We start from the raw sequence: 17,892 nt of genomic DNA, 5'->3' as shown, positions 1-17,892 counted from the left end.
GTCTAGGATTCTGAACTTGAAGCCCACGAATTAAAAAAAAAAAAAGTATAACTGTCTTTCAACATTTAATTTAATTAAACCTATTTCTAGGCACTGTAAGCCCTGGAGATAGAAAAAAGAGGAAAAAGAGTTCCTGCCCTCAAGCAGTTTACAATCTGATAGAGAGGACAACATGTAAACATATATACATAAAACAAGCTCTGTACAGGATAAATAGTAAATAATTAAAAGAAGGAAAGGACTCCTTTATCCTCCTACATTATTTTATGCATTACAAACATGACTGCTGCCCAAAGATTCCCCAGACCGACCGTGACAACAAAAAAAAATGAAGAAGGTCCAGGCCACTTCTAATTCTACATCTGAGGTGTGGTTTTTTCGTATAGTTCTTTGCATCCAGCCAGAAAGACGGTAACATTCCAGCAAATCTCCTAATCATCCCCTTGGGATGAGAAGGAGCAAAGCTGATAGTAGTGCAGCATCCCCCTTCAGAGTAGGGCGAAGGGGCGATCTTGGCGCATGCGTAGGTCTCCGCAAGTGATTTAGGGAGAGGAAGGAAAGTATCTGGCGCATGCGCCGAACTCCGTTGGCAGGGTGGGAGAGGGGAGAAGAAAGGGGCGTGTCCTTTCTCGTAAGCCTCTTCCGTTGTATTTACCCCTTTCTTCCGGAAGCCTTGTGTCACGGGGCCGGGACTCTGACTGAGTTTCCTGAGAGAGCGGGAGGGGTCGGCAATCATGTGACAGCGGGTTTCAGAGGAAGCGGCTGGAGCAGTAGGAACTACCTGCGGTAGAGGACAGCGGCGTCCTCGTCTGCCGGAGCCAGGTAAGTTTCGGGCTTGATGGTGGGGCGGACCGACCCGAGGCACCTGCCCTAGGAGATGTGGGCGGGGAGGCGACCTGGCCCCGCCCCGGGACCCTGGCTTTACCGGGTGTTTCTCTTGCAGGTGTGGGGATCGTCCCCGCTGGAGGAAGGGGCTCATCATGGCGGATGTGAGTGAGACACCCCTCTCCCCCGGCGGGGCAGGGGCCACGAGGGGCGTGGGGAGGGAAAGGAGGGCGAGGGGGGTGGGGAACGGTGCCTAGAGTCGCTCCTCCCCCCCGGGCTGTGTGGAAGGACTCTGGGAACCCTCCTGTTCCCCACCGCCTCCCAGGTGGCTTTTCCTGGGTTACAGCTAGGAAGGGGCGAGCAGCTTCTGAGGCCGCCTCGATCCCTAACAGCCAGCCAGTGTCTTTTTTCCCTAATGCCCTTTGACTTTTCCTTTTTGAGCGGGCGAGGGTTGGGAGGGAGAACATGACCTGCTTGTGACTAGGGACTGTTTCCTTGCTCTTCTAAGGCCTTTTGCCCTCACCGCCTCCTGCCCATTTCAGTGACTGTTGCTCTAGAGTCACATATAACACCTGGCCTCCAACTGCCTTTCCAGCCCACTTACCCTTTTTTTTTTTTTTTTTTTTTTTTTTTAACTTTTACCTTTCTATCTTAGACTCAATCCTGTGTATTGGTTCCAAGGCAGAAGAGTGGTAAGGCTAGGCAATGAGGGTTAAGTGATTTTGTTCAGTCACACAGCCAGGAAGTATCTGAGGCCAAATTTGAACCCAAGCCCACCTATCTCTAGGCCTGCCTCTCTACCTACTGAGCCACCGGGCTAACCGCAAGCCCTCTTACTCTTTACTCCAACCCCATCTCCTGTTCTTTGTTCCATCTCATCCCAACCCAGAGCATTTTTAATGACTAATTCCTCACTCTTGTGCTATCCTGCTTAGTCTACCTCTTAGCTTCCTTAACATCCCATCTTCTAAAACTGACCTCAGACACTTCCTAGCTGTGTGACCCTGGAAAAGTCATTTAACACTTCCTAGCTGTGTGACCCTGAAAAAGTCATTTAACCCCCGTGTCTATCTAGCCTTTATCACTCTCCTTCCTTGGAACCAGTACTTATTGATTCTAAAACAGAAGATAAAGGTTTTTTAAGCCCCCCTCCCCCTTCTACAAGAAGACATCTCCAATGTTTTAATATCCTCCTTCTGAGATTATTTCCCTAGTTTATCCTCCCTGTCTGTATTTTGTGTTCCTCATTAGATTGTAAGTTCCAGGAGACCATTTATGGATTTTCTCTCTCCAACACTTAGCTGAGTGCCTGGTGCTTAATAAATGCTTTTTAATGCACTTTGTGGTGTCTGTTTATCCCTGACATCTAGCACAGTGCCATATGAATAGTAAGTGTTTAAAAATACTTATTGGTTGATTGACCTCAGAAAACTCTCTCTCTAAATCCATTGTTCTGTGCATAACAGTACCATCTTTTTTTCCATTCTTTCTAGCCTGCATTGCCCACTTCTGTTTCTTGTCACAAAGGCAATTAGCCTATGTTGATTATTAAACAGAAAAAGAAACAGGAGCTTAGGAAAAAAGCCACAACTCCTTAAAAAGTCATTCAACAAGCATTTATTTGGCACTTGGTTATTTGTTAGGAAGACATTGGAGATATGAAAACAAGAAGAAAACAGTCCCTGGCAGCAAGGAGGCCAAGCTAGAACTTGAATTTCTGCCATATGATTCATTAGAGCACCACCTGGGAGTTAGTCAAATTTAAATTGGTCATTGGACAGATGTTTGGATTTGGCTAGTTGTGTGATTCAGCAACTTTTTTGTATTTTAGTTTCATTTTTTAAAATGGCAATAATAATAAGTTCCATAAGTATCTTAGTTGTAAGGAGAGCTCTCTTGATATTTGACCTGAAAGGTCCAAACACCTCAAATCTCTGAGTGGTTTATAAAAATGTAAGCTATTGTTAATGGAACTATTGGTCTTTAACTCTAGGGGGAGATTATAAACTTGAAGGTAGAGACCTTGTCTCTCCCATAGGACTGTGCATTTATGAGATTCTTAGTGATGATGGCAAGTTACTGATATAACTTACCTAGGGTATGGCGCTTTAGCACAAAGCTTTGACGAATAGGACTCAGAAATTGTTCAAACCTGTGGGAGAGATAAGAATGGTGTTTACCAAAACTAGCTTTGGAACTCTAGTGAGGGAAGCTTGTGAACCTTCAGTTACTTTCTGATGCTATTCACTCAATTCAATCAACTTCCCAAGTATTTGATTTTTTTTTAACTCTTACCTTCTGTCTTAGAATCATTACATGTATTGGTTCTAAGACAGAACAGCAGTAAGGGCTCAGCAATGGGAGTTAAATGACTTGCCCAGGGTCACATAGCTAGGAAGCATCTGAGGCCAGGTTTGAACCTAGGACCTCCCGTCTTTAGGCCTTACTCTCAGTCCACAGAGCTGCCCACCTTCCTAAGTATTTGAAATCCACCCTTCCCTTTCTGAGATCTTGTAACAGCATGACTTTATATCTCCTTTTCTAGGATTTGAAGAGATTCCTCTACAAAAAATTACCAAGGTAAATAAAGAATTAGTATTAATGGTACTCTGAATTCTGCATCATAAAATGTTAAATTTGTTGTCAATTTGAAAACACATTTGTTTTGCTTTGAGACTCCCTCTAAGGTAAAGCTTTTCTATTGTGCTTGGAAAGGAAATTAAGCTGATATACAGAAAAGATAGGAAAAGTAGCTTCTACTTAAAAATGTGCATGTTTTCATTTGCATCATGGATTATGTTTTTAGTAATCATGGCATTTCTTGTGCTTATTTCACTTTTATTGTTAGATGTACCATTTATCAGCTGACTTTTCTTCTGTTGCTAGGAACAGTTCATTGGAGGGCTTCTGCTTATGAAAAGGATTTGAATTTCTAACTTTCAAGGATTATACTTTCTATCAAATACAGTTTACCTATGCAAACATTTTTTAAAACTAGGAGATTAAAAACTGCACTTGTTATGTGACATAGGGAATTCCCAGGTGAGGAAACTCCCTTTACTACTACAGGTATAACTTTCTCTATAACTTAGTTGACTAACTATCCAGAGTCACATAGCTATTACATGTGACCAGCGACATTTGAAACCAGGTTTTCAGAGCTTTGAAACCAGTTCGTTATACAAAGCTACCTCTCTTTTATTAAAATAACTTCTAAAAGTTCCTGAGAGTTAGGGCCAATCTATCTGCTACTTAGATCTATCAGTCTGTCAGATCTGCTGGTTCTTGAGAGACAGGGAGAAAACACCCCTGGATATAACTTATCCCATTATGTGAAAAAGAAATATGTAACATCTATGGCAGAATGCATAATGAAATCCTAACTTCATTCTTATACTATACATTTTAGGAAAATTCTCTTAAGATGAGAAAGTTTATTTAGAGGCCCAAACTGTCTCTACATCCTTGATAGCATAAAAATGTCTTTTAGATTGTTAGTGTGTTCTTTTATGTCCTCTGCATTTTCTTTTCTTATCTTTCTCTTTTTTTGTATATATACATTGCATCTATTGTGTTTTTATTCTCTGGATCTAGATATTCTCAAGTTATTCTTCAAATAATCACTAGTTGTATATAATATTCTCTTGGTTCTACTTGTTTCACACTTCATTACTTCATTTCTTATGGTGCAGTAGTATTCCATAACAATCATGTACCACAATTTGTCCAATCATTCCCTAATTGATAGACATCCCTTCAATTGCCAGTTCTATGCCACCACAAGAACACCTGTGAATATCTTGGAACTTATAGCTTCTTTTCTTTTTTCTCTAATCTCTTTGGGAAATAGACCAAGCAAGGGTATTGCCACGTGTAAGAGTATAGACTATTTTATAACTCTTAGGCCTTAATTCCAAATTGCTTTCCAAAATGGTTCCAACAACAGTGTTTTAGTGTCACCATTTTTCCATATCTCCATCAACATATGTCATTTTGCCCTTTTTTTATTTTAGCCAATTTGATAAAGTTTGAGTTATTTCAAAATTGTTTTGATTTGCATTTCCCTAATCAGTACTGATTTAGAGCATTTTTTATATACTTATATTTAGCTTTGATTTCTTAACCCTAAAACTGTTCCTTTATTTTGCCCATTTTTCAGTTGAGAGATGGCTCTTATTCCTATAAATTTGTCTAAGTTCTATAGATATTTTAGAGATGAGACCTCTATCTGAGAAATTGTCAAAAAGATTTTTCCTAATTTCTGCTTTTCTTCTAATCTTGGGCACATTAGTTTTATTTGAACAGACACTTTAATGTAATATAAATGACGTTATATCCATTTTACAATGTATAATGCTCTCCGTCTCTTATTTACCCATAAATCCTCTCCTATCCAAAAATCTGATAGGTAATATGTTCTAATTTGCTTGTTATCTCCCTTCATGCGTAGATCATGTATCCATTTTGATTTTATCCTAATGAATGTTGTAAGATATTGATCTGTACCTTAGTTTCTGCCAAACTACTTTCCAGTTGTCCCAGCAATTTTTACCAGATCGTGAATTCTTATCCCCAAATCTTGGTTCTCTACTTTTGCCAAATTAAGTTACAATAAGCTTTTTTAAATATCCTTTATTATATATCTGCTCTGTTCTACCCTCTGTATTTTCAAGGGGAAAAAATTAGATCTGAAGTGTAAAAAGAGATTTCATAGAAATAAATTAATTTTTGAGCTGGAAAGGGACCTTTTATATTTATTTTTGTGTGCTCTTACTTTTTAACTAATCTTAAAATATTCCTCTTCCTGTGAATTCAAGGACTATTGTTATTAAGAGCAGTTAGGCGGCACAGTGTGCTAGGTCTGGAGTCAGAAAGACTCATCTTCCTAAATTCAAATCTGGCCTTACTAGCTGTGTGACTCTGGGGCAAATCATTTAACCCTGTTTGCCTCAGTTTCCTCACCTGGGAAGTGAGCTGGAGAAGGAAATTGCAAACCACTCTAGTATCTTTGTCAAGAAAACCCGAATGGGATCATGAAGAGTTGGACACAACTGAAATGACTGACAAATAACAGTTGTTATTAAAACTTTTTGAGAAACCAAGTTGGATTTCCTGCTAATTGTGAATCAACTGTGATATCTATAGTATAGGTATTAACTCCAGTGATGAAAATCAAAATTTATATATACCCTTTCATCCTCTGCATCTCTTGTGGTCTTCTGGAAATCCTTTGGAATTCTTGACATTCTGGAGCAAAGATGTCAAACAGCACTTCTGACTAAGCACACACATATATGTGGTTTTCTAAGTCACTGTAGATCCACAGGGATCCTGATGTATAGCTTATGGGCCCTTTTTAATCAGTATGACTTTCTCCCAGTCTTTGTAACTGGTCCAATGTAAGATTGTATTTTAGTGCAGTGGAACATAGTTACAACAATAGGCTCACTTGAAAGCTAAATCTAGGACATAATTATTAACCTCAATTAAACATTGAATTAGCTAGTCACAAATCAACAGGATGGTGAATTTTGAATTGCTTATACAGTTTCAAAATGTAAATAATTGATGTTTTCTATATTTTAAAATTCTCCTAAACAGTTGATTACCAACTTGGGCTTATGACACACACACACACACACACACACACACACACACACACACACACACACACACACTCAAAATGAAGAACAAGGCCTTCTTAGAACACTTTTAAGTTCCACATGAAGTCAGTCCAACTGGAATGTATCATTTTGTGAAATCTTAACTTCTCACTGCCTTCTAAAAATCTTGTATTCCTAGCTATAGAACAAATAATTTCAGGCATTAGTGAAATCTGTTTCTTTTTCCTGTGACAGCCCTCAGTAAGGGTTCATTTATCTTGAATGTCAACACTAGGCCCATTATATTTGTCAACTGATTTCCTTCAGACTCTACTTACAATATACTAAGAAGCTTTTGTCTCCATCCGCTAGAACTTTATTCTATTTTCTATCTATTAAGTAGAAAAAGCTTTTATTCTTCTGTCTGGGATATTAGTTGGCCCTCTAATTTGAATATCTCAGAGGAGTTAAAAGGAAAACTCTTGGGGGCAGCTGGGTGGCTCAGTGGATTGAGAGCCAGACCTAGAGACAGGAGGTCCTAGATTCAAATCTGGCCTCAGACACTTCCTAGCTGGGTGACAAGTCACTTAACCCCCCATTGCCTGGCCCTTACCACTCTTCTGCCTTAGAGCCAATACACATTATTGACTCCAAGATGGAAGTTAAGGTCTTACCAAAAAACAAACAAATAAATAAATAAAAGGAAAAACCCTTTATTGAATCTGTTTTTTTGATAATTTAAAAATACCTTTGTAGTATATTCACTTCAAATTTCAAACATGATATGCATATAGTTTTAAGTGACAGACCATTTTAGGATTAAAGGATATTCAGTAAAAATTAACATCACAGTTTATATACACAATGATTTTATGTGTTTTATAAGAGCAATGGAAGAGATTTCTAACATGGTAAATTATAGTTTTTTTCTTGAAGGGTGAGCCTTTCTTAAATGTCTTTCGCAAGGGCAATCCTAAAAATATGTAGTTTCTTTTTATTTTTCTCACCCTTTTAACAGATAAAATAGTCAAAATTCAGGCTGTTACTGCCTACATTATTAAGTATGTAAGAATGGAGTGGGAATTCATCCTTATTTCTAATGTAATTAATTCTAACAGGTTCTAGTATAGTTATTTTATATAATTAAGGAGTTGTAGAGGTTATATGTAAATGTTGAATGTTAGCAAACTTCTTCATTGTAATGTTTAATACCAAATAAATTTGCAAAGGCTGTTTTTTCCCAATAGTTTTTCAGGATTTTTCTCTGCCTAACATGTAATACATCCTTAAATTTTTTGTCAGTATTGTTTATTATTCTTGTTCTTTCATGACATGACTGATGGTTTTGAAAACCACAAATATATAGGTGCAAAGTTTCATGTTTGACCAGCATCCTTCTTCCATAAATATGAAAACTGGCCTTTTGCTTGTGGACATTTTCATTGTTTTTTAGAAACATTTTTGGGCTACATGTTGGAGGGTTTGGGGTTCATCTTTGGACCATACTTCTGAATTTGTTTAGGGAACTTGTGCTCTAGAAATTCCTGGGCTGGCCATGCAGGAAGGAAATGAAGGAGGTGCCTGTCACCCTTTCTTTTTTCCTGTTCCCCAATCTGACCCTCCCAATGCACCCTCAGAACTGCAGGCTCCTTGCTTTCTGCTGCATGATTAGGATTTCCAGACCTTTCCATCCTTTATAAAGTTGAACTCATGTTATCTCCCCAGTTACAACATGAGCTCCTTCAGAGCAGATTAGCTTTTTCTTTTTATATCTCCAGCATGTCACACAGTGCTTGGCACACATTAAGCACTAAATCAATGTTTTTTCATTCATTTAGCAAGTCAAATTGGCATCTCTCTAATTTATTATTGTAGTGAGTTGCCTGGGACACTGAAAGGTAAAGTTACTTACCCAGGGTAATATGGTTTATGTCAGAGGCAGGAACTAAATCTAACTATTCTTAGCTTCAAATCTTTCAATCCTGCCCACCATGCTGCCTTTCATACCACATAGTTTTACTTTATTTTTAAAAAGGTTCCTAGACCAGCAATTAAGAAACATGGTGGGGGTGGGGGTGTGAGAGTATCTCTAAGGCATTGTCTAGATGACATCTTTGAGTATGTGGTTTTTTTTTTTTTTTTTTTTTTGTGGATTGGAAGCATGGAGGTCCTGGGTTCCTAGAAAAGGAGGTACTATCAAAACAGAGCAAGAGGGAAGAGACTTGAAGACAGCTTTTGTCTGCATAACTTTTTTTTGTTTTGTTTTGGTGTATTGTTAGGTCTGTTGACCCAGAGAAGTGTTATACAGCACAAAGAAACCTTTTAAGTATGGTGCCACAAAAAGAGTGATGGATTTGGATTTTGAGGCTCTAGATGTCACAGCTTAGTACTTGTGTTGTCTATCTCTGTGCCTTCACATTATTGATTTTGTTCATCTAGTGCCTGTATAATTACTTTAAGACAACTCCTAGCCGGCTCACCAGATGTAATAAGGGAATTAAGCAAGTAGGGTAATAAGGGAATTGTCAGAGGTAATAAACTGAGGTGGTAATATGGGACTAAGGCAGTTAGGGTAATAAGGTAGGTAATAAGGGTAATAAGTCAGGTAAAGTAATGGGGGATAAGGCACTGTGGATAGGGGTTTGTGGATCCCTAAAGCAGTAAAGTGGATAAGGAGGGTACACAGGTTGAGACAGAGACACTGAAGGGAAATAGACTGAGCCTTCAGGTAGGAAGGGCACTTCTACAGACAAAGGTTAGGGCCAGCCAGAAATGGCTTGAAACTGACTAGAGGGCTTTTTAGTCAGTTTCTCAGGTTCACAAAGGAAGAGTCCAGAGGAAGTATTGAGATCACCACTTCCTCCAAAATGGACGCCTCCAATTCCCTCAGGACCCAGAGACGATATTGTTCCTTTCTCCCCTTCTCCCTCTCTTATCAATCAACTAATGAATTAGCCAAAGGTTTGATTAAGTGACAAACAGGGTTTATTGAGTTTCAGGATTGATTGTAAAGGACAGAGGGATACAAGGTAACTCTAACAGCTGCCTAGGGAAAGCTTCATGTGTGGGAGGGACACAGGAGTGTGAGACTGAGAAAGGACCTGCCTAACTCAAGAGAGGTTTTGTTGCCTAAAATGGGTAGGAAAGTTGGATACAATGATTCAAGAGATAATTTGTATCAAGGGAAGCCCTACTTGATTAAGGGGAAACTAAATCTACAAAGTTTGAAAGCTACCACCCAGATCCACCCTCCTTTCAAAAACCCATAGAAATTCAGGAAGGGAAAGTGATGATTGGGAATAGGGAAGGTCAGGGAGATCCAAAAGAAATAGCTAAGCTAACAAAACTTAAGAGAAAAGCTGCAGAATATAGGCCATGTTTTCAGTCCAAAGATAGAGCACAGTTGACTCTCCTACTCTCATCAAGTCTCCAGGATCAGCTGTCACTAGTCAGGGTTCTAAACCCATTTCAACTGTCAGAAATTCTGCAGTAAGGCTTTGCAGGGTTAATATGCACCCTTTTGCACTACATACCTGAGTATACTATGCTGACATGGTATTAATTTTTCGCACATGTCCTGTCTTCTATAACTTTGTAACAAAGAACAGTCATGACACTTTATGGTGTCCAGTGAAATTAAATATCTAATTAGAGTTTTAGGACTTGGCTGATCAACGTATTTCCTTACTTAAAATTAGGTATTATCTCATAGCTAACACTTGGATCTGGCTGAATTTTTAAAGAGATTAGTTGTATTTACTGGATGAAGGTGCCCAGAGTTTTGTTAGATATCGTGTGTATCTAGAATACACTGGTATCATATGGCTGGACATCATGGAATACTACAGTATCTGAAGTATTAAAAATGATTATCAAGCAGTCAGGCACTGGAGTGCTATAAGGTGAGTGTGAGAAGGCTGCAACAGAGAACATGAGACTGAAGGATGTCATCAGAGAAATACATACTCAGAAGTGAAGATGGACTGGTCATTTGTGAGAACAAGAACTAACAAGGAGACAGGCAGCCCATGGGCTCCACTGGTAACTCTGTTGTAGGAGGTGTGTTATGACCACCCAAGGTCAAGGTCTTCCTTCATTTCCCAATATTATTCAGCTGAGATATGGGAGCAGAGATTTGCTTCCCACATCAGCTTGGCAAAGCTTCCTAGAAAGGGTTAGAACTCTCAGGCTTCATCACAAACCCTAGTAACAGCTCCTGGGTGTCTGTTGGCTTAGAGGTAACTAGGAAGTAAGTGTTGACTTCCTGAAACTTTAGCAATGTGTATTAGTTTGGCACTAGCTTGATCTGGAATTGATCAGCTAAGCTGTTACCACGATCTGACTACTTTTATCAAAGGATGTTGTCATCAAAAGTAAGTTGTTTAACTCTTAAATAATTATTAAAGGCTTGGAGATTAACTGGGTTTATTTGGGTAATTAGTCAGGCAAACTGGGAGTAGGAGAGAGGGAAGTAAGGTAACCCTGATTAATCTTGCCTAAAGTATAATAAGTTGTATATTATTTAAATATAAAGATGTCTTAGGCGCAGAGTTCAGTGGGACTTTGAGAGTCCCATTGACTCTGAAACTTAATATAGAATCTGTTAGATGCTGAGCCCGGGGCTATGAAGTCTCCCTGGGTCAGAAGTTGAAGTAAATCTTGTTGGTTTTATAAATGATCTTGGCTAGCAATATAGGATAACCCTGTCTGCCTGCCTGCCTATACCAAAATCTCCCTCCTCCCAGAGGCCCAGACAGCAGACACCTCCTTGCCTCCCAGCCCAAGAAGAAGAAGTGGGGTTGAGGGTCTGTACTTGAATTTATAACCCTGTCCTAACTGTCAGATTGGCACATGCCCAGGGCTGCTTTGCCAGGTTCTGAGTTCTAAATGGGCAAACTGCTTTTTGTACCTACAGAAAATGGCTGACTATTTCTGTATATCACAGGAGGTAGGGAAAGCCATCCCTAACCAAAGTGAACTTGAGGGAAGCTTGGAACAGGAATGTCTGGGCTGACATCTAAATGGTTGAAAGCAGTGTCTGCATCCATGAAATTGTAAATCTGTTCTATAAGAGTGAGAAAATGAAAATGTATGTATGTGTAGTCCTACCTACATGTATAATGTGTTATAACTAAACTTATTTTATCTCTCCAGTGTTGAAGGTCTTCATGCCATTGTAGTATCAGACAGGGATGGAGTGCCTGTTATCAAAGGTAACAATGAGCATTTATGTGGACATTTTGCATTCTACTTTGACTAAAAAATTAACAGGTTTTACCTAATGTGAGTGATGAAGAGAAAATCAAGAAGCCATTTCAATTAATGGGAGAAGCTTAAAGATCTCCACTAAAGGCACTTATTGGTATATGATATGCCATCAGTAATTCTAAATTCTAAGAGTCGAGTACAACTCAATACTTAAGACGATTACTAAGTTGAAAAAAAGAGTTTTCAAAGACACAAAGAATTCTTATTTAATAATCCTTTAGTGCAGTGGGCATTTACCAAATGTTTGTTGAGTTGAAACTTTAGTGGGCTTACATTCACATTTCATGCCTTGAAGGAAAAAAATTAACTTTTTTTTATTCTTTTTTTTTTTTTTTAACCCTTAACTTCTGTGTATTGCCCAGGGTCACACAGCTGGGAAGTGTTGGATTTGAACCTAGGACCTCCTGTCTCTAGGCCTGACTCTCACTCAATCCAGTGAGCTACCCAGCTGCCCCCCCAAAAATTAACTTTTAAAATTAATTTCTTCTCTTTTCCTGCCTCCTTTCTGCAAATTACATATACTTAGAATTGTTTAATATAGTGAAACTTGAGTTAACTAGAACCTAGCCAACAAGAATTCTTAACCAAAATTTTATTTTTTCATTCCACTTTCAGGAGAAAAAGGCAAATCATCAGAAAACAAGCTTGTAGTAGAGATTTATATGAAAAGAAACTTCTGGGGCCAGTACATATTACAATCCTAATTACATAATTACTTATGATGTTTATCGTTTATAATATCATCTGATGAAAATTGTTGTTAATGATGACCAGAGGCACTGCACAATCCTTTGGCATCAAAAACAGATTAATTTGTTTTCATTATATATTATTACCTGTGGAAATTGATTTTGTTCTTAAACACAAGTTCTTTCTTCTTTTACATAAGGAAGTAATCCTTTTGTACTTTCTTCTGAACTAGAACATATTCCTCGAGCACTTTAAGTCTTACTGTGTATACTTAGAGTATACAGACACTCATTATGAATATTGTATTGTGATGAAGACACTAAGGGAAAATTCCTCAATTATTTATGGGCTTTGAGCATTTTTTTGAACTCAATAGAACCCCTGACATTCTTTTAACTATATGAAGGATTCTCTTTGCACTTAAGACAGAACATGAGAGGAGCGTCTATAGGCTTGTGAGGTATGAGACATTTGTGTCTTATTAAAAGCTCACTGTCTTTTTCCAGTGGCAAATGATAACGCTCCAGAGCATGCTTTGAGACCAGCTTTCCTCTCCACCTTTGCACTTGCAACAGACCAGGGCAGCAAACTGGGACTTTCAAAAAACAAAAGTATCATTTGCTACTACAACACATACCAAGTAAGTGCCTCCAAACTATTGAAACAGACTATCATAGCATAGCCTTCCTTTTTTTTTTGTTCTTGAAACCCTTGCTTTCTTTCTTAGAATCAATACTAAATATTGGTTCCAAGGCAGAAGAGTGGTAAAGACTAGGCAGTTGGGGTTAAATGACTTCCTGAGGTTACACACCTAAGGAAGAATCTGAGGTTAAATTTGAATCCAGGACCTCCCATCTTTTGGCCTGGCTCTCTATCCATTGAGCCATCTAGCTGCCCTACATAGCCCTCCTTTTGAATTAAGTGGATCAGTTTATTACTGTGAGTAATAATTCTTTACATAGTCTTTAATTCAGTTACTTTTAAGTCATTTTACACTGAAAATCAAGTGGTAAAGAAATCCACTTAAAAGATTTGATGTCTACCTAGTAAGAAATGTAAGGTCAGTTCAGGTTACTTACTTCCAGCAGATGGTGCCCTTAGTTAACCAACTGTGAGCCACTGAAGTAATATTGTCACATATCTGACTTTATTGTTCACAGCTAAAAACTTTGTCTAGAAAATCTAATAGTAACCTATATAAAATTTTAATGGGCTGTTATTGAATTATTTTAATTTTAAAATAATCTAATACTAACTTCTCTGAACAGACAATAACATGCTGTTTCTGTCAAGTTTTAGAAGCATTTTAATATGTCAACCATTAACTTTGTTTTTTAAGCCTGATATGGATTCATATTTCTTTATTTGAGATACAGCTCAGCATCATCAGTTTTTCTAACTCCATCTCAGAGTGCATTGAAAAGGAAGTTGTTTATAAAAGAGTGGGTAAATATTAAAAATACAAACAGGAATGTGGTTACAAAGAATAACTCAATCTATTAACTTTGTCTTGTTATTAAGGAAACAAATTAGCATCAACTACAGTTATTCAAGATATTCATGGAATCATTTTATGTTAGACTTGTTGCTCATTTTCAAACTAACATGTAGGTAGAACATATCAAGGCATTTCATTTTCATTTTGGAACATAAGATGTTATACTTTTATTTCTTTAAAGCAATATATCTTTTACTTCTCCCCACTCCTTTCTTTTTAAAGGTAGTCCAGTTCAATCGGTTACCATTGGTGGTGAGTTTCATAGCAAGCAGCAGTGCTAATACTGGTATGTTTTTTATTATTTTAAAAGTAGTTTTAAATTATTGATATATTGTATCTGATGTTCCACTTCTACCCAGAATATTAAATAATCTTATATATTGGATGTGCAAATTTTGGTGTTTATGTTTTACTTGTCTCTCCTTAAATGAAATACATTTTGAACTGTGCACTTTGATATTCTTCTCTGAGGAAGAGAAAGGAGCTTTTATTTATTTTTTAATTCCAGTTTTACTTGTAGATATACTTAGAAACAGAGGTACTTTCCAAAGCACTTGGTAGCCTCAAAACATAACTTAGATTTTCCAACTTCCATTCTGGTGCTTTGTCTGCTTGATCAGCAGTTATTGAATACATGCTAAAAATTAATTTTTACAATTTATTTACATTTATAGCTTGTTATGGTTCCATTATTGTCTAAATTCTAGGCCAGCTAAGTTTGGAGAAGCTTGGCCACAATGACTACAGGGTGATACGTTTTTCCACCATGCATTTTTCAGTCACAATAGATCTTCTGTCTGTGATTATAATAATTGTAGATATCATAATAGTCAACATTCATATAGTGCCTTAAAGTTTTCAAAACACTTTAACTCATTTTATACGTAGAACAATGAGGTGAGGTTGTTTTATTATTATCCACATTTCACAGATGAGGAAACTAAAACTGAGACATGTTCCATTACTTGCTTGGGATCAAAAGCTTGTAGATATTTGGGGCAGGATTTGAATCTGGATCATCTTGACTCAAACAGAGCACTCTAAATAGAGCACTATCCATCCAGCTGCCTGGAATCATCATCACAATTAATATTTATATCATGCTTCAGAGATAGTATTTAGTTCTGTGCCCACAACAGTCCTTGCAAGAGAGAGGTACTATTTTACAGTTGAGGAAACTGAGGCTGACAGAGAAACTGAGGCCTTGGGTCCACTTTGCCACCTATCTACTTTGATTAAAATATCAAATCCTTGAAGTTTTTCTATTACCAAAGCAAGATGATTAAAAATTGGTTCTGGAAGGAATTGGCCAATCTTTGATACCGTGGCTTACCATCCAGAGTTCCATGTGATGTGACAAATGGTGAAAGGATTAGAAGAGGAGTTTTAGGAATACCAAGGAGACAGAGTTGGCATAAAGAAGTCAGGAGGTACTTCAAAGCCTTATTATTGTAAGAAAAGTATCTGGCAGCTTATAGACTCTGAACTCACCCAAAGCAGTGGTGGTGGTGCTGGTGTTTTTAATCTTAGGCTGAATTTTTTTATGGAAAAATTTAAGATCCTTATATATCCATATATGCTTTATGAAGCAAAACATAGCCGGTACTCATAGTACTCATAGCCGGTGTACTTTGAGAATATAATGGTACCCCATTAATTTAGAATGACAAAAGCATGCCAACAGTTTTTTCAGATAATTAAAAAATTAAACTTATCAAACAAAATGTATATGAAGATAAATGTATAAGCAGATATTAATAAAATGAGGTCACTTGATGAAAAAATTACAATTAAGAGAGTTCATTACTTCAGAAGATCCTCAATTTCATATTCTCTTTACTGATTAATCATAGCCTTCCACATCATAGATAATTATCCTGAATTGCTGTACTCACTCTTCCTCCTCCATCCCTTGTTAAAAGTTGACTTGGTAACCAGCTCTTCCAGGGTGAGCTTCTTTTAATTTAAACACAGAATTGATCACCAGTTTTCTCCCTGAATCTTTTACAGTTTCATAGTAATTACAATGGCTGTGACTCACTGGCATGAGTTTGGGGAACCCAGAATAGTCTAGGAACAGTGGCTACAATGGTACATTAGACCCATATGATAAAAGTATCGTTAAATTCTGATTCTTTTTATCCAAAAAATGTTACTGATTTTTTTCCCCATCTTTCAGCTGTAACAGTATAAAATGAAAATTGGTTTCAGCATGGGTAGGATTATTACAATTCATGTTGTTCTTAAGTAAGAGATAATTGTTCCTCTCAGCAGTGAAAAGTCTAAAACATTTAAATTCATGTTTTGGAAGATATACCAGGCAATTTGGGTTTGTTTTTATCATCTAAACAGCATTGAAACTTTCTGAAAATTATCTTTTTTTTTTCCCCTTTGATGTAGGACTGATTGTCAGCCTAGAAAAAGAACTTGCCCCATTGTTTGAAGAGTTGAGACAGGTTGTGGAAGGTTCTTAACCTGACACTGGCCTGCCCTTGGCCGTATTGTTGTGATCCCAATGTGTCCAGTCCAGCGACCTTGACATCATCAAGTAACGTGACTCCACACACTCAGAAAAGACAACTTCCCCCAACTTAGGCTGAAGAAGAAGATTGTATTTATTACTTCCAAATCGAAGGACTGTTGTGTTGGGTTTTAGTCTCGATTCTTCTATTGTATGATTTCTGGGGAGACACTAAAATGGTTCTGTCTGTATCACAGCTCCTATGGAGTTTAACTCAGCCACCAATTGGGGATGAGATTCTTATCCAGTGGATCAGAATCAGAATGGTCCCATGATCCATATGAGCCACCCAAAGCTCCCCTGTTGTGTACAGTCTGTACAGGCCTGCAGTAGAAGGCCTTGCTCTGTATATGCTACTGCTTTATTGTGAATAATAGAGAACTTATTTTTGTGTGTGCCATGTTGTAGGTCTGCACTGAGTGAGAGGAAGACAGCCTCTAACAGCAGTAATAAACCAGTACAATCGCTAACTACCCCTGTTTATGTCATTGTGAGGGAGAGATATAAGAGAGTGTTACTAATTGTTGTTTCTCTTTAAAGCAGTGTATATCTAAAATCAATCTGTTGCTTTAGATTGACTTTTACACCCAGCTATCCATAACTAATCAGTATTTTGATGTTTTCTCTTTGTACAACTTAAGTGTGAAAATCAATAGCAAGCTTTGGTTTGTGACATTTCTACGAATCCCATAACATAGCAGTTCTTTTTCCTTTTCCTAAAATAAGGGTTTAAATAAAATAGTATTTTGTAAAAGTATAGCTTGACTACTTAGTTGGGGGAAAGGGCCAGGAGAAGAATGAGGCCCCCCATCTAGGGAAAAGGAGATCATAAGGCCTTTTTCCTTATGGGACAGTGGCTGAGCCATGAATCTGACTGGTCTAAGGCAAGAGGTGATGAGGACCCAAACTAGGCTGGTTGTGGGGTGACTGGAAAAAAGGAGGCACCTGAAAGAAGGATTTCATTATGGATGGAAAGTATAGAGAAAGGAGGGCTAAGGCCAGAGCCCCAGGAGTGGGGTGGGGAGAACCCACAGGCAGAGAGGGTCAGCATAGAGAGCAGGGTCAAAAAACCGAGGTAGGCCACATGTCCAAAAGGCACTGACTGAGGGAGGCGGTTAATCACTTGTGCCCTCAGTGGGTGACAAGCTTTCCATGGGCAGCACCTGATCCCCACAGGCCTTCCCAGATGCGGTGCCAGACAGTGTGCTCCTAGCTCACTGAACTGAAGAAAGGAAAGGAAATCCAAAAAATAGAGACTAAGAGTCTGAAGAAGGGAAGTCCGTTCCAAACATGGGAGACAGTATGAGAGGCACAGGGGCAGGGGAAGAAAGAAGCCGGACACTGTAGTGACTGCGCCTCTGTCCTAACTTGGCAGAAGCTGGGATGATCTCATTCTGCAATCTTGTCAGAGCTGAGCTTTATGAGCTGCTGACTCAGTCACCCATTGTGGTTTCAGGGGAGAAGCTGTGTGCTACCTGAATTCCTTC

At 38.2% G+C, this 17,892-nt stretch overlaps 1 protein-coding gene across 1 annotated transcript; it reads left to right on the top strand.

Moving 5' to 3' along the window:
• The first annotated feature begins 694 nt into the window (after nt 1–694).
• On the top strand, nt 695–16,878 carry LAMTOR3 (late endosomal/lysosomal adaptor, MAPK and MTOR activator 3). Its single transcript, XM_044680568.1, has 7 exons — nt 695–822; nt 944–989; nt 3,371–3,405; nt 11,583–11,641; nt 12,893–13,026; nt 14,107–14,170; nt 16,285–16,878. The coding sequence occupies exons 2-7, from the start codon at nt 981–983 to the stop codon at nt 16,356–16,358; spliced, it is 375 nt and encodes a 124-aa protein (XP_044536503.1). The 5' UTR covers nt 695–822; nt 944–980; the 3' UTR covers nt 16,359–16,878.
• The last annotated feature ends 1,014 nt before the right edge of the window (nt 16,879–17,892 follow it).

The sequence above is a fragment of the Gracilinanus agilis genome, chromosome 6, assembly GCF_016433145.1.
Source record: "Gracilinanus agilis isolate LMUSP501 chromosome 6, AgileGrace, whole genome shotgun sequence".
NCBI lineage: Eukaryota > Metazoa > Chordata > Mammalia > Didelphimorphia > Didelphidae > Gracilinanus > Gracilinanus agilis.
The sequence above is the reverse complement of the archived record's forward strand: the minus strand, read 5'-3'. Positions and strand labels throughout refer to the sequence as shown.

Excerpts from the sequence above, each read along its gene's own strand:
- LAMTOR3 (XM_044680568.1), top strand. Across the intron at positions 11,642-12,892 it reads TGGAGTGCCTGTTATCAAAG|TGGCAAATGATAACGCTCCA; the intron begins GTAACAATGAGC and ends GTCTTTTTCCAG. Across the intron at positions 13,027-14,106 it reads GCTACTACAACACATACCAA|GTAGTCCAGTTCAATCGGTT; the intron begins GTAAGTGCCTCC and ends TTCTTTTTAAAG.